The 12,862-nt window shown below is 44.0% G+C and overlaps 1 protein-coding gene across 1 annotated transcript; it reads right to left on the bottom strand.

The window, feature by feature from the left end:
* LOC100514032 (olfactory receptor 1052-like) lies at positions 10,879-12,567 on the bottom strand. The gene has a single exon (XM_021083011.1). The coding sequence runs from the start codon at positions 12,154-12,156 to the stop codon at positions 11,197-11,199; it is 960 nt and encodes a 319-aa protein (XP_020938670.1). The 5' UTR covers positions 12,157-12,567; the 3' UTR covers positions 10,879-11,196.

Genomic DNA, 12,862 nt, shown 5'->3' with positions numbered 1-12,862 from the left:
GGCAATTTTAAACTCTTTTATTCCGTGATTTGTGGGCTTAGAAACTACATATGACTTGCAATGTTTAAAAAATTGTTATATAGTGTTTCAATTCTGGAATATCAGTGTAAGGATTATCAAAGACGAACAGAGGTGGATGCTAAAGATGGTAAAAACACATTTTATTTTATTTGGTTTTTTTTTGTGTGTGTGTCTTTTGTCTTTTTAGGGCTGCACCCATGGCATATGGAAGTTCCCAGGCTAGGGGTCAAAGTGGAGCTATAGCTGCTGGCCTATGCCATAACTGCAGCAATGCTGGATCCGAGCCTCGTCTGTGACCTATACCACAGCTCATGGCAACGCTGGATCCTTAACCCACTGAGTGAGGCCAGGGATTGAACCCACAACCTCCTGGTTCCTAGTTGGATTCGTTTCCACTGCACCAGGACAGGAACTCCTGTTATTTGTCGTTTTAGGGCCACATGAGTGGCATATGGAGGTTCCCAGGTGAGGGGTTAAATCAGAGCTGTAGCTGCCAGCCTACACTACAGCCACAGCAATGCTAGATCCTAGATGTGTCTGTGACCTATACGACAGCTCACAGCAATACCAGATCCTTAACTCACTGAGCAAGGCCAGGGATTGAACCTGCGTACTCATGGATGCTAGTCAGATTTGTTTCTGCTGACCATGATGGGAACTCCCTAAAGACACATTTTATTCAGTGCTATTGCTGTAGGGGAAAGAGGCTTCAGAGTACAACTGAGTTTGATTCCAAATACAATTAGGACAAGTGGGAATGTATAGCCAAGACATAGAGTGAGAGGGTCAATGGATGGGATATTACTAAGAGGAGACATCAAGGGTGGGGGGATTCTTGGTCAATGTGATAAAACATCAAGGGTTGGAGATGAAGAATTTGATCATGTATCAAGGATGATCAGATCTCAAAGCTTAGAGGATTGACTTGGCAGGATTCTTTACTAAGATTGTCCTCAGCAGCCCAAGGACAAGGCCCAGTCAAAAAGAGGGTTCAGAAGAGACTGCTTAAAATTTGGTCAAGGAGAAAAATCTTTGCCCAGAGTTCTATGGAGAAACAGGCATACCTGGTCAATATTAAAAACAACAGTACCCATTTAAGGTATAATACCTTATAATACCTTATAATAATGACCCTTAGGGCATACAGCTAATTAAGAAATATTTATTCAAGAAAATCTACTTGGTAAGAACAGCAGGAGTCTGTGACATTTCAACCCTTTCCTGTCCCAGCTCTGCCTGAAGGAACATCACCCCAGGTGGATGCAGCAAAGAACACAGTGCTCCCTCTTCCTCTAGCTCCCTGTTCAGAGCAATGATATCTTCCCAGGAGGCACAGAACACTAAAATTTCTCATCTACAGCAGCTCTTGATTGCAGAGGCTAAATTCCAGGCACGTGCAGCTGAGAGGTTGGGCAGAGGCTGCATGCTGAGAACACAGGCCTCCAGTCCCAGGGTGTTTGTAGGGCAGAGGTAAAATGCTAGGAGAAGCAAACTGAGAAGACTAGAGGCTACTGTCCCCCCTAGCACCTTCCTCCTAATCCAAAGTTGTCACTCAGAGAGATGTACACCCCTGTCCCTACCCTCAGCTCAGAACCCTGGCTCCAGTATTTTGCTCAGGGGAAGAGGCAGGCTCTGAAATGGAGAACTCTAAAGTTCTCCCTTAGGGAACAGATTATTTGAAATAGAATGTGGGAGAGTTCATGTCTAAGGGTGTTCTCAAAAAACAATGGAGGGTCGGAGTTCCTGTTGTGGCGCAGCGGAAACAAATTCAACTAGGAACCATGAGGTTGTGGGTTCGATCCCTGGCCTCGGTCAGTGGATTAAGGATCTGGTGTTGCCTTGAGCTGTGGTGTAAATTGCAGATGCAGCTCCCATCTGGTGTTGCTGTGGCTTTGGCGTAGGCCAGTGGCTACACCTCCAATTAGACCCCTAGCCTGGGAACCTCCATATGCCCGTGGGTGGGGCCCTCAAAAGACAAAAAAACAAAACAAAATGAAACAAAACAATGGTGGGTGTGTTGGAAAGCAATTAAGAAGGGAGTGGTAGGAGTTCCCATTGTGGCTCAGCAGAAATGAACTCGACTATCATCCATGAGGATGTGGATTTGATCCCTGGCCTTGCTCAATGGGTTAAGGATCTGGCATTGCTCTGAGCTGTGGTGTAGGTCAAAGACTCAGCTTGGATCCCATGTTGCTGTGGCTGTGGCTATGGCTGGCAGCTGCAGGTCTAATTTGACCCCTAGCCTGGAAACTTCCATGTGCCACATATGTGGCCCTAAAAAGCATTAAAAAAAAAAGAAGAGGAAGGGACTGGTAGCTTCATGAATGATGCAAGCTAAGCATGGACAAACTAGTTTATCAGACAGAACTAGTGAGAGACATCTAAGAGGACTCCCCTGAGTTTGGAACAAACCTCAAGCACTGCCTTTGCAATGGAGTACAAATTTAATTGGACTAGACTGGGGAGTAATTTATGTCCCAGGACATTATCATAAACAACAGCACAGAAAGCTGGCAATGAGTAGAGTCTAGGGACTGGGAGTGAGCAAGAAAAGAGACAATAGAAGAGAGTCCTGCTAAAACCCACTGCTGTCCTAGGGCTGACATTGCATATGCCCAATACTCACCCTCTGAGGGCTGACATCAGGGCCTTCACTCTGTGGAGGAAATAGATTTCACTGAAATAGTCCAGCCAGTCAACAAACAGACAAATGACAATAACAAGCTCTGGAGGCTGCAGGAGGAGATTAATATCCAGATGTGCTGAAATATGTTACCTGGAGTGTTCACTTTCAACAATTATGTAACATTCAAAGAAAGAGCCGGCAACAGGAACTGCCTGTGAGGCCACAGATGCCAGATTGAACAAAGACTTCAAAGTATCCATTATAACTATTTTCAAAGAATTGAAGGAAACCAGGCTTAAAGAAGTAAAAGTGGATATGATGATAATGTCTTATTATGTAGAGAATATCAATAAAGATATAGAAATTATAGAAAGAATCTAATGGAATTTGTGAATTGTGAAGTACAATAACTAAATTAAAAAACTCACTCCAGCCTCTCCTGAGACTCAAGAGTAGATTCGAACAGGTAGAAGAAAGAATTAGTGAACTTGAAAATAGGTCAATAGAGGAGTTCCTGTCGTGTCTCAGTGGTTAATGAACCAGACTAGGAACCATGAGGTGTGGGTTCGATCTCTGGCCTCGCTTAGTGGGTTAAGGATCTGGCATGGCTGTGAGCTGTGGTGCAGGTCGCAGACATAGCTCGGATCCCGCGTTGCTGTGGCTGTGGGGTAGGCCAGCAGCTACAGCTCTGATTTGACCCCTAGCCTGGGAACCTCCATATGCTGTGGGTACAGCCCCAGAAGAAGACAAAAAGATAAAAAAAAAAAAAAAAAAAAAAAAAAAAGGTCAATAGAGATTGTGAAATCCAAAGAAGAGGGAAAAAAAAATGAAGGAAAATGAACTGTGCCTCAAGAGAAATCTGGAGTGGCTGTAATGATATCAAACAATAGATTTAAAACAAAAAAATGCAACTAGAGATAAAGCGGGGCATTTTATAATGCCAGAAGGGCCAATGCAGAGTTCCTGTCGTGGTGCAGTGGAAACGAATCTGACTGGGAATCATGAGGTTGCGGGTTCGATCCCTGGCCTTGCTCATTGGGTTGGGGATCTGGTGTTGCCCTGAGCTGTGGTATAAGTCGCAGATGCAGCTCAGATCCCGCGTTGCTGTGACTGTGATGTAGGCCGCCGGCAGCCGTAGCTCCGATTTGACCTCTACCCTGGGAACTTCCATCTGCTGCAGGTATGGCCCAAAAAACAAACAAACAAAAAAAAGTTTTACGAGTGTGGCAGTAGTGTGAGGGTAGAGGAGAGACATGGGAAAAGGAGAGGGGCAGGTTTTTTTCTTACTTAGATGACTTGCAGGGTTTGGGAATTTTATCTCAATAAAGCCATTGCAAGTAAAATTGTCAATCGTTTCTACTTAGAGGTGTGAAGCTAGGTAAGGGTGAACGAAAAAAGAATGAATGAAAATTCAGGTCATCATTAACTTTTGTACAACTGGCCCTTTCATGTGTTACATAGCCACACCACTCACCTCCCTTCTGATACCAAATTTGACTTTTCTATTTCAGTAGACAAATAACTATTGTGTGGTACCTCCGGGGCTGAGGATCAGCCAATAGTTTCATTTGAACAGTGTTGCCATCTAAATATGGCAATGTTTGTATAATTACTTGAACGTTTTATTGCATGTTTGCCCTTATTTATGGAAGTATAGTGGAAAATGGAAAAAGAATGATGTTAATGGTTTTACAATTGAGACAAAGAAGGATATCGTTGGGTTTGCCGAAAACAGTGAATTTGATTCTTATTAAATTTAAGAGAGTCTAACAACTGTTTTCAATGATAAAGGAAAACAGCCAAATTTAAAACACATGTTCAAAATGCCGTACACATGTTTCTAAAGTGTGTGGCTCAAAAGGAAGTTGTGGTGGAGAAAAATGTGTGGGCCTTTACAATTAGATATAGTAGGATCTTACTTTGATACGCTGACATTTTTTTCTGAAAAAAAATTTTTTTTTTTAACTCAGTGACCCTTCCCCCTTCAAACTAGACCTCTTGGCAGCCACACCTTGGGGTTGGGTTGTTGCAGCATAGCGCAGATACCGAAAAAGTCAGTCCCTGGCCTTCGAGGTTTCAAGCATGTTTTGGAAACTCAAGGCAGAGATAAAACTTTTGTGATAAAAAGCTTCTGAACTTCAAAAGTTAGAGGCATCAGTAACCCAGGGCAGAAACTCATGCCTTAACCACAGGCATATAAGAATATGTGTTCAGTCAGAGCCAGTTTTCTCCAGTGGTTTTCTTTCTCTCAAAGGCCAAATAAAAATTCCTTAGGCTTGTAAGGTGAGGAACGCAGAAGTGAGCTCAGAGGCTGGTTTATCCAGAAGGGATTCTTGTAGCCCAGTCTTGAGAGCTTCTGTACCTCTTGAGGTGCAGGAGTGATGGAAAAAAAATGGGTGCATGTGGGAGTTCCCATCGTGGCTCAGTGATAAAGAAACTGACTAGTATCCATGAGGACATGGGTTCGATTCCTGGCCTTGCTCAGTGGGTTAAGGATCTGGCATTGCTATGAGTTGTGGTGTAGGTCAAAGACGCCGCTCAGATCTGGCATTGCTGTGGCTGTGGTGTAGGCTGGCAGCTACAGATCAGATTCAACCCCTAGCCTGGGAACTTTCATACGACGCAGGTGTGGCCCTAAAAAAAAAAAAAAAAATGGGTGTGTGTGGAAGGGCCAAGCAGAGACCCAGAGTGGTGTGTGAATGTGTCTGATGCTCTCTGAAAGAGTTCAAGGAGTAGCTGAGAGACTGGAAGAACTTTCCTTTTGGGACATGGAGTCATGACCAAAACTTCATGGTCTAGGAGTTGGAAACCAGATGGGGATAGGATGTTACAGTAAATGGCAGCATGGACAGACCATGACAGAGGGCCAGGCAAGATCCCTATCTATCCCACCCTTGATCCTTGCTGCTTTCACCCCGGGGAAGGGAAAGGAGTGCAGGTGCGCATGGGGGTTGGGTTGGGGGAACTCTTAAAGTGACTGTGATTGCCAGAACCGACACAGGGAATGTTCCTGCCATCTGGCAGACGAGGAGCTCCAAAGAAACTTGCCAAGAAAAAAATAAAGCCACACTTTTCCTGCAGGTGAGTTTGGAGCATTGGATAAGCACCTATTCTAAATGGGGCTGAGAGTCGGCATCCGCTAACACTTCACAAAGGGAGGTTCATGGTCCAAACTGAGGATGCGATTTATCTGGTTGCAGTCTCCTCATGAAGGGAGAAAGACCATCCATGTTTACGTGTGCTCTTTACAAATTTAGTCATTTTCTTACTTACACATTCTACTGATCTGTCACTTTCACATGTACTAGAGTAGAGCCAAGTGGAAGGATTCCTAAGTCAGTGGAGAAAAGCTGTCTTCTAACGGGGAACACAGGAAAAAGAAATAAACTCTGTTTTTTTGTTAAGCTACTGAAACTTGGGGTTTGTTTATTAATGCTGTTAGTTACCTTAACCAGGGCAATAAACATTGGGGATTTGGGGTTTTTGGTATTTTTTCACTGGCTGATGGAGCCCTCTCCTTTCTCCCAGGCTGCCTCTCTGGGTGCTCCCACCATCCCTCCTCTGAGTGCTGCATCCTCGAGATGCATCCTCCAGCGACCAACCCCCAAGAACAATACTGGTCAAAGCGGTATCTAGAGTAAGCTAAGTCAATGTCATTTTGACAGTGGCAGGTCCTTTCCTCAAAGGGGCAATATTGTGTAAACTGTATGTTATTCTCTTTACTGATGAGGAAAAGAGGAACTAAGGGAAGTGACTCATCCCACTTCTCACAGCGTAAACAGAGACATACAGGTCTTGGTTGGCCCATGAATGTTTGAAAACCTCCTTGGCAATTAGGGATATTAGAATTCCAAGATACACGCCTATGCTCTCCAAGACAGTAAAAATTAAAAATCGGACAATCCAGGTGTTAGTGATGGCTCTGTTTAAATTGGACAGACCACTTTTGAGAACGATTTGGCATGAAATTAAAACGTTGAACATACATGTACACTGTGATCCAGAAGGTCAATGAATAGAGGTATATGATCAAGGGAAATTATTGCACATTTGCCTTATGCAATATGTACCTGAAATGCTTACGGCAGCACCTTTGTCATAGCAAAAAAGGGGAGACAAGACAAACATCTGTCAACTCTAGGAACGGATGAATAAAATAGAGCATGTTCATACAGCAGATACTAAACAGTAGAATAAATGGATTACAGGTCTATGCATCAAGATGAATACGTGTCTGAAACATACTGAGTGTTGAGTGAAATAAGGAAATGAAATAAGGAAGTAACATAATACACACAGTACTATTCCATGGATATATAATTTTAAAACATGGATCTAGCAGTGATATTATACAACATTTGTCTTTTCCATTGTTTTTCTTTTTCTTTTCTTTTTCTGTTTTTTTAGGGCCGCACCTGAGGCATATGGAAGTTCCCAGGCTAGGGATCGAATCGGAGCTGTAGCTGCCGGCCTACACCACAGCCACAGTAAGCATTTGTCTTTTTCTGTCTGACTTATTTCACTTAGCCTAATGCCCTTCAAGTCCATCCATGTTGCTGCAAATGGAGAAATTTAAATTTTTTATGGTTGAGTAGTATTCCACTGTGTGTTTATGTATCTCTTCTTTATCTATTTATCTGTTGATAGATACTTGCTTTCATACCTTAGCAATTGTAAATATATTGCCATGAACATTGGGGTGTATGTATCTTTTCGAGCAAGTGTTTTTGTTTCTTTTGGATATGTACCCAGGAGTGGAATTGCCAGATCAGGGAAGAGGGCACATTGTTGTGTCACTTCTTGGCTTTCGTCATGAATTTCCCTCTTCTAGGAACACCCTCCCAGACTAAACTGTGGGCTCTGGGAGGAGATTTGCATCCCTTGTTGACTCTTGCATTTAGAGCTAGATGGAGGCACGTGGATCAGTGCTTCTCAGAACTGAATATGTATCCCAATCACTGGGGTTCCTGTTAAAGTGCAGATTCTGATTCTTTAGGTTCTGGGGTGAGGTTCCCGATTCTATGTTTCTTAAAAGCTCTCAGGTGCTGACACTGTTCCAGGGACAACAAGCAGGAAGAGGCCCGTCCATTCATTTACTGAACATATTTATTGAGTGCCGCTAATGTGCCCGGCATTGTCCTAGTCATGGATGGGACAGGACACCAATTTTCCCCTCTCCCCATTTAAAGTATAAATACTTGTTCAACATTTCTAGGGTCAAGGTGGAGAGCAACTGATTGTCTATTAATTTAAAATTGTACAGCATAGCCATATAATATGCACATTTAACTTGTATTTTTTTTGCTGTTTTCTGAGTGTGATATTTTCAAAATGCTTTCTTTTTTGTGGTTTCTTTTTATCGCATTAGGAGTGTATGTGTGTGTACTAACTCTTGGTAATATAGGGTTCAGTTTAGAGAAGATCCCTCTTAGTAAATACTACTGTGTTGTGCATTATTTAGTTTTAGGATTCAAGGGAACTATGACCTCTGGTTTCAGGCAACTGCCAACTAGCTGGTCTCAGAAGTAGTTTTACTGCTTGTAGTGGCACCATGAACATAAATATGTGATTCAAAAATTACACAGTACAGGCAAAGGATTTTTTAAAATTTCCACCCAAAGAAAGAGTCCACTTCAATTATGTAGAAATGTGAATTAACTAGAAGCTTATTTCAGATTTAATCTGTAAGGTTTTATTATCTTTTTAAATTTTGTATTTATTTTTTTGCTTTTTAGGGCCACACCTGGGGCATATGGAAATTCCCAGGCTAGGGGTTGAATCAGAGCTGCACCTGCCAGCCTACGCCATAGTCATAGCTGAGCCACATCTTCGACCTACACCACAGTTCATGGCAACGCCAGATCCCTGACCCACTGAGTGAGGTGAGGGATCGAACCCGCATCCTCATGGATCCTAGTTGGGTTTGTCAACTGCTGAGCCACGAAGGGAACTCCTGATCTGTGATATTTTAGAACTCCATATAGATGATGGTATAATCAACGGTCCATTTGGCCAGGACAGAGGCAAAGCTATGTGTGTAATAAATCTCACTTAGTGTTCCTATCTCTGGATTTTAAAAAGGCCGCATTCCCCAGTCTCCATTGCAAGTTAGGTTGACCCATAAGACTGGTTTTAGGCTATCTCAGGTGTGTGGGTTGAAGTGACGTGAGCCAACCTCAGGCCAGGTAATTAAAAGCCATCTGCTTGGTCTTCCTGACCGTTTCCTCCACCGTCAAGGTCTTGGGGGGACTCCAAGGTTGAGGTGGTGGCATGGCAAGAAGAAAGGGGTCCAGATACTGATGGAGGGATAGAGGTTGCCCTGGAGACTCTGTCTCCAGGTTAGCATGGGTAGAAGCCTTTGTTGGTGTTGACCGACTGACACTGTGGGCTTCATTGGTTACTGTAGCGGAAGCTGTGTGACTAACACATGTTCTGACTATGAATCTAGGTGGGGCCTCCCACACCGTGTTGTACTTAATTGCCTCAGAAATATGTGTACAGGTGAGTGAATTCGATGACTTTTTCCCAAGTGTCTTCACTGCAATGTTCCAGTTTTACCTCAATTAAAAACTTGGTTTATTAGTTCAAGGAATGTGGCCCATAGGAGGAATTTAGCAAATATTTGCTTAATGAGAAAAGACAAAAGAAAGAAATGTTTACCCTTAGCTTTGTGAAAGGAATTTTTAGATTATTCCTTTTCAGAAGAAATGATCAAAATCGAACAATGTTCATTCAAAGTAGTTTTGGAAAACGTTTGAGAAAAACCTTTTCCCATTGTGCTACATTGTACTACAACCATCGTTACATTTCTGTGTGTTCTTCCCAGGTTTTCTGCCACTAATTTTTATCACACTGTTGCAATCACACTCTGGATGTTCTGGCCTGCTGTTTTCCGTGTTATTGTGTAGTCTTCATAAGCAAGCATACCATTTAGTGGTTACATCATAATCCATCTGGGGGAGTGAACCATTTAATCCTTTTCCTCCTTTGAACATTTCTGTTTCTACTGACTTTTTGTTTTCAAAAATGATGCTGTGATAGATTTTGTGTATATGGTAAGATTTTCTAAATTTAGAGAAACAACATCATTAAGATATCTGAAAAAAGCCTTTTTTTTTTTTTCTTTCTTTTTAGGGCCACACCCTCAGCATATGAAAGTTCCCAGGCTAGGAGTCAAATCGGAGCTACAGCTTCCAGCCTACACCACAGCCACAGCACATGGGATCTGAGCCGAGTCTTTGACCCATGCCGGAACCTCAACTCATTTAGTGAGGCCAGGGATGGAATATGCATCCTCATGGATGCTAGCCTGATTCGTTTCCACTGCACCACAATGGAAACTCAAAAAAAAAAAAAAAAAAAGTCTTTTTAATGATCCAAAAATCTTAGGGTGAAGAAACTCAGTTCAGGTTCAGACTTTTCATTAGTTTAAGAGCGTGCCTTCCAGTGCCACATTCACCACCAAATTAGGTCAAGCTCCGCTTCTTTTCTTATGTGATTCTCTAAAACATGTATACTCACCGTATTCCACATTGATTTAAAGATGTTCAGGCAAAGTACAATTTTTTGGAATCAGTCTCCTAAAGCAGATTGTTTTATATAATGCTCTAGCTGCCTAAATAATGGGCACGCACACACACACACACACACACACACACACACACACACACACCCCCTTGAGAATTAAGAGACATGTACCTACATCAGGCTAGAAAACAGATGTATGAAGAAAAGTCTCTCTTGATCCTGAGGTTTTATTTAGTGAGACAGCTCAGCAAAATGCTGCAGCAGTAAGAAATAAGGACACTTCTATCCTGGTCTTCTTTCTTTTTGGACAAAGAAGAAAGAATTGAGTCACTGTAGCCTACCCCCACTTCACTAAATCAGTGGCAAAACTGGAAGGCTTGTGCTGCCCCTTGTCTGATGTTTCTTGGGAGTTATGATGAGTTGCCAATCAAAGACGTAATTTGTGTCCCAGATATAACTAAGATATCTCTGATATATCTCAGTGGTAACAAACATGACCAGTATCCATAGAGGATGTGGATTTCATCCCTGGCCTCCACTCAGTGGATTAAGGGTCCGGCATTTCTGCGAGCTGTGGTGTAGGTTGCAGACACGGCTCAGGTCCCCTGTTGCTGCGGCTGTGGCTATGGCTGGCAGCTGCAGCTCCAATTTGATCCCAAGCCTGGGAACTTCCATATGCTGCTGCCGGTGTGGCCTTAAAAAGCAAGCAAGAAAGAAAAGAAGCAAGCAAGCAAGCAAGCAAGAGAGAAAGAAGAAAGAAATATCTGTGGTTTCGATGAGGCAGTCCTGATGTTGAACTCTCACTCTCTCACCAACTTAGATATGACTTAGGTAGTTAACTTATTTTTACTGAGTCGCAGATCCTTCATTTGTAAAATAAGAGAATCACAAATTATGATATTTGCTGCTTCTTCCTTAATCCCTCCTCCTTCCAAACCAGAATGCTCCCGGTGGGAGTCAATTCATAACGTGATCTGGAAGATACCAAGCCTTCCTTTCTCTCATAAGCAACGTTGCAGGGCTCAGCAGGGAAAGAGCTTGATCCGGAGCTTCCTCTGCAGGGCATCCTTCACCTCCTTGTTGCGGAGGCTGTAGATGAAGGGGTTGAGCATGGGGGTTATGATGGTGTAGAAGACAGACACGACTTGGCCACTGGCATCATTCGTGGATCCATGCGGTTGGACATAGGTGAAAATGACAGTGCTATAGAAGAGGGCAATGGCCAGGAAGTGGGAGGCACAGGTAGAGAGGGCCTTCTCCCTCCCAGCTGCTGAGCGCATCCTCCCAATGGCCGCCAAGACTGAGCTGTAGGAGGTGAGGATGAGGGCAGCCGGCAGAAAGGTAACCAGAGCAGAGAAGATATAGAGGACCACTCCTGCCACGGCTGTGTTGGCACAAGCCAGGCGGAGGAGGGGTTGGATGTCACAGAAGAAGTGTGCCACCTGGTTAGGCCCACAGAAAGGCAGAGAGAAGACATTCCCCGTCTGAATAGCAGAGTTAGCTCCACCAAATGCGTAGGAAGCAGCCACTAGCTGGAGACAGGTTTCCTTGGTCATGATGGAGCCATAATGGAGGGGTCGGCAGATGGCCATGTAGCGGTCACAGGCCATGGAGGCCAGGAGGAAGCTCTCTGCGGTCGCATGCATCACAAAGAAGGTCATCTGGACCACACAGCCCGCGAAAGAGATGGACTTGTCCGAGACCAGAAGATCGGCCAACAGCTTGGGTGTGACCACAGAAGAGTAACAGATATCAAGAAAAGAGAGGACACTGAGAAAGAAGTACATGGGGCTGTGGAGACGGGAGTCTGTGAAGATGAGTGCCATCATTCCCAGGTTGCCCACCACTGTCACGGCGTAGATGAGCAGGAAGCCTCCAAAGAAAAGCTCCTGGAGGTCTGGATACTTGGAGAACCCCAGCAAGATGAACTGGGTGACTGGGGTGTCGTTGCCACTGGCACGGGCCGGGTCTCCAGGAGCCATCTGCAGAGGTGACAATGGCTAATCACTCAGACAGTATTGCTTGCACTGTGCAAGGTACAGTGAGGGGGAAGAGCAGGTGCAAGGCTTCTTCTACGAGAAGCCAGTGGGAAGCATCCTGCCACAGTGCAGAGGACCCGGCTGTGAAGCCAGGCAGATGCAAGGCTTAGTTCTGACGATGGCACTCACCAGTTCTCTATCCTTGACCCTTAGTTTTATCTTGTATGAAATGGGGAAAACATGCCTACTTCTCAGGCTCGCTGCGTGTCCTAAATGACAAGACCTCTGAAGGTCGGGGACTCAGTAGGTGATCAGTAATTGTGAGGCCTCTTCCCCAATCTCTTGTGCCTCTGTGAGTAAATATGTTCCTGATGCCCTTTGACAGTTATTTCCTTCTGTCCTTTTAAACATCAAGGAAGAGTTCACATAGCATAAAAGTCACCATTCTAAATGGTACGATTCAGTGCTCGTATGTCCCTCATAATGTCGCGCACCCATCCCCACTGTTTAATTCTGGGGCATTTTCATTATCTGAAAGAGACACTCCATGCTCATGAGCAGTCACTTCCCACACTCCCCTTCCCCCAGCCCTTGGCAACCCTGTCTCTTTAGAGTTGCCTCTTCTGGACCGTTCATATAAATGGACTCAAAAACATAGGAACTTTGGTGCCCGGCTTGTCCTGCTTCGCATTTTCAAGGCTCATCCCCA

This window comes from Sus scrofa, chromosome 2 (assembly GCF_000003025.6).
Source record: "Sus scrofa isolate TJ Tabasco breed Duroc chromosome 2, Sscrofa11.1, whole genome shotgun sequence".
In the NCBI taxonomy this organism is placed as follows: Eukaryota; Metazoa; Chordata; class Mammalia; order Artiodactyla; family Suidae; genus Sus; species Sus scrofa.
Note: the sequence above shows the minus strand (reverse complement) of the source record. Positions and strands in the feature narration are given on the sequence as shown.

Coding starts and splice junctions, on each gene's coding strand:
- LOC100514032 (XM_021083011.1), bottom strand. CDS start 12,156: ATGGCTCCTGGAGACCCGGCCCGTGCCAGTGGCAACGACACCCCAGTC.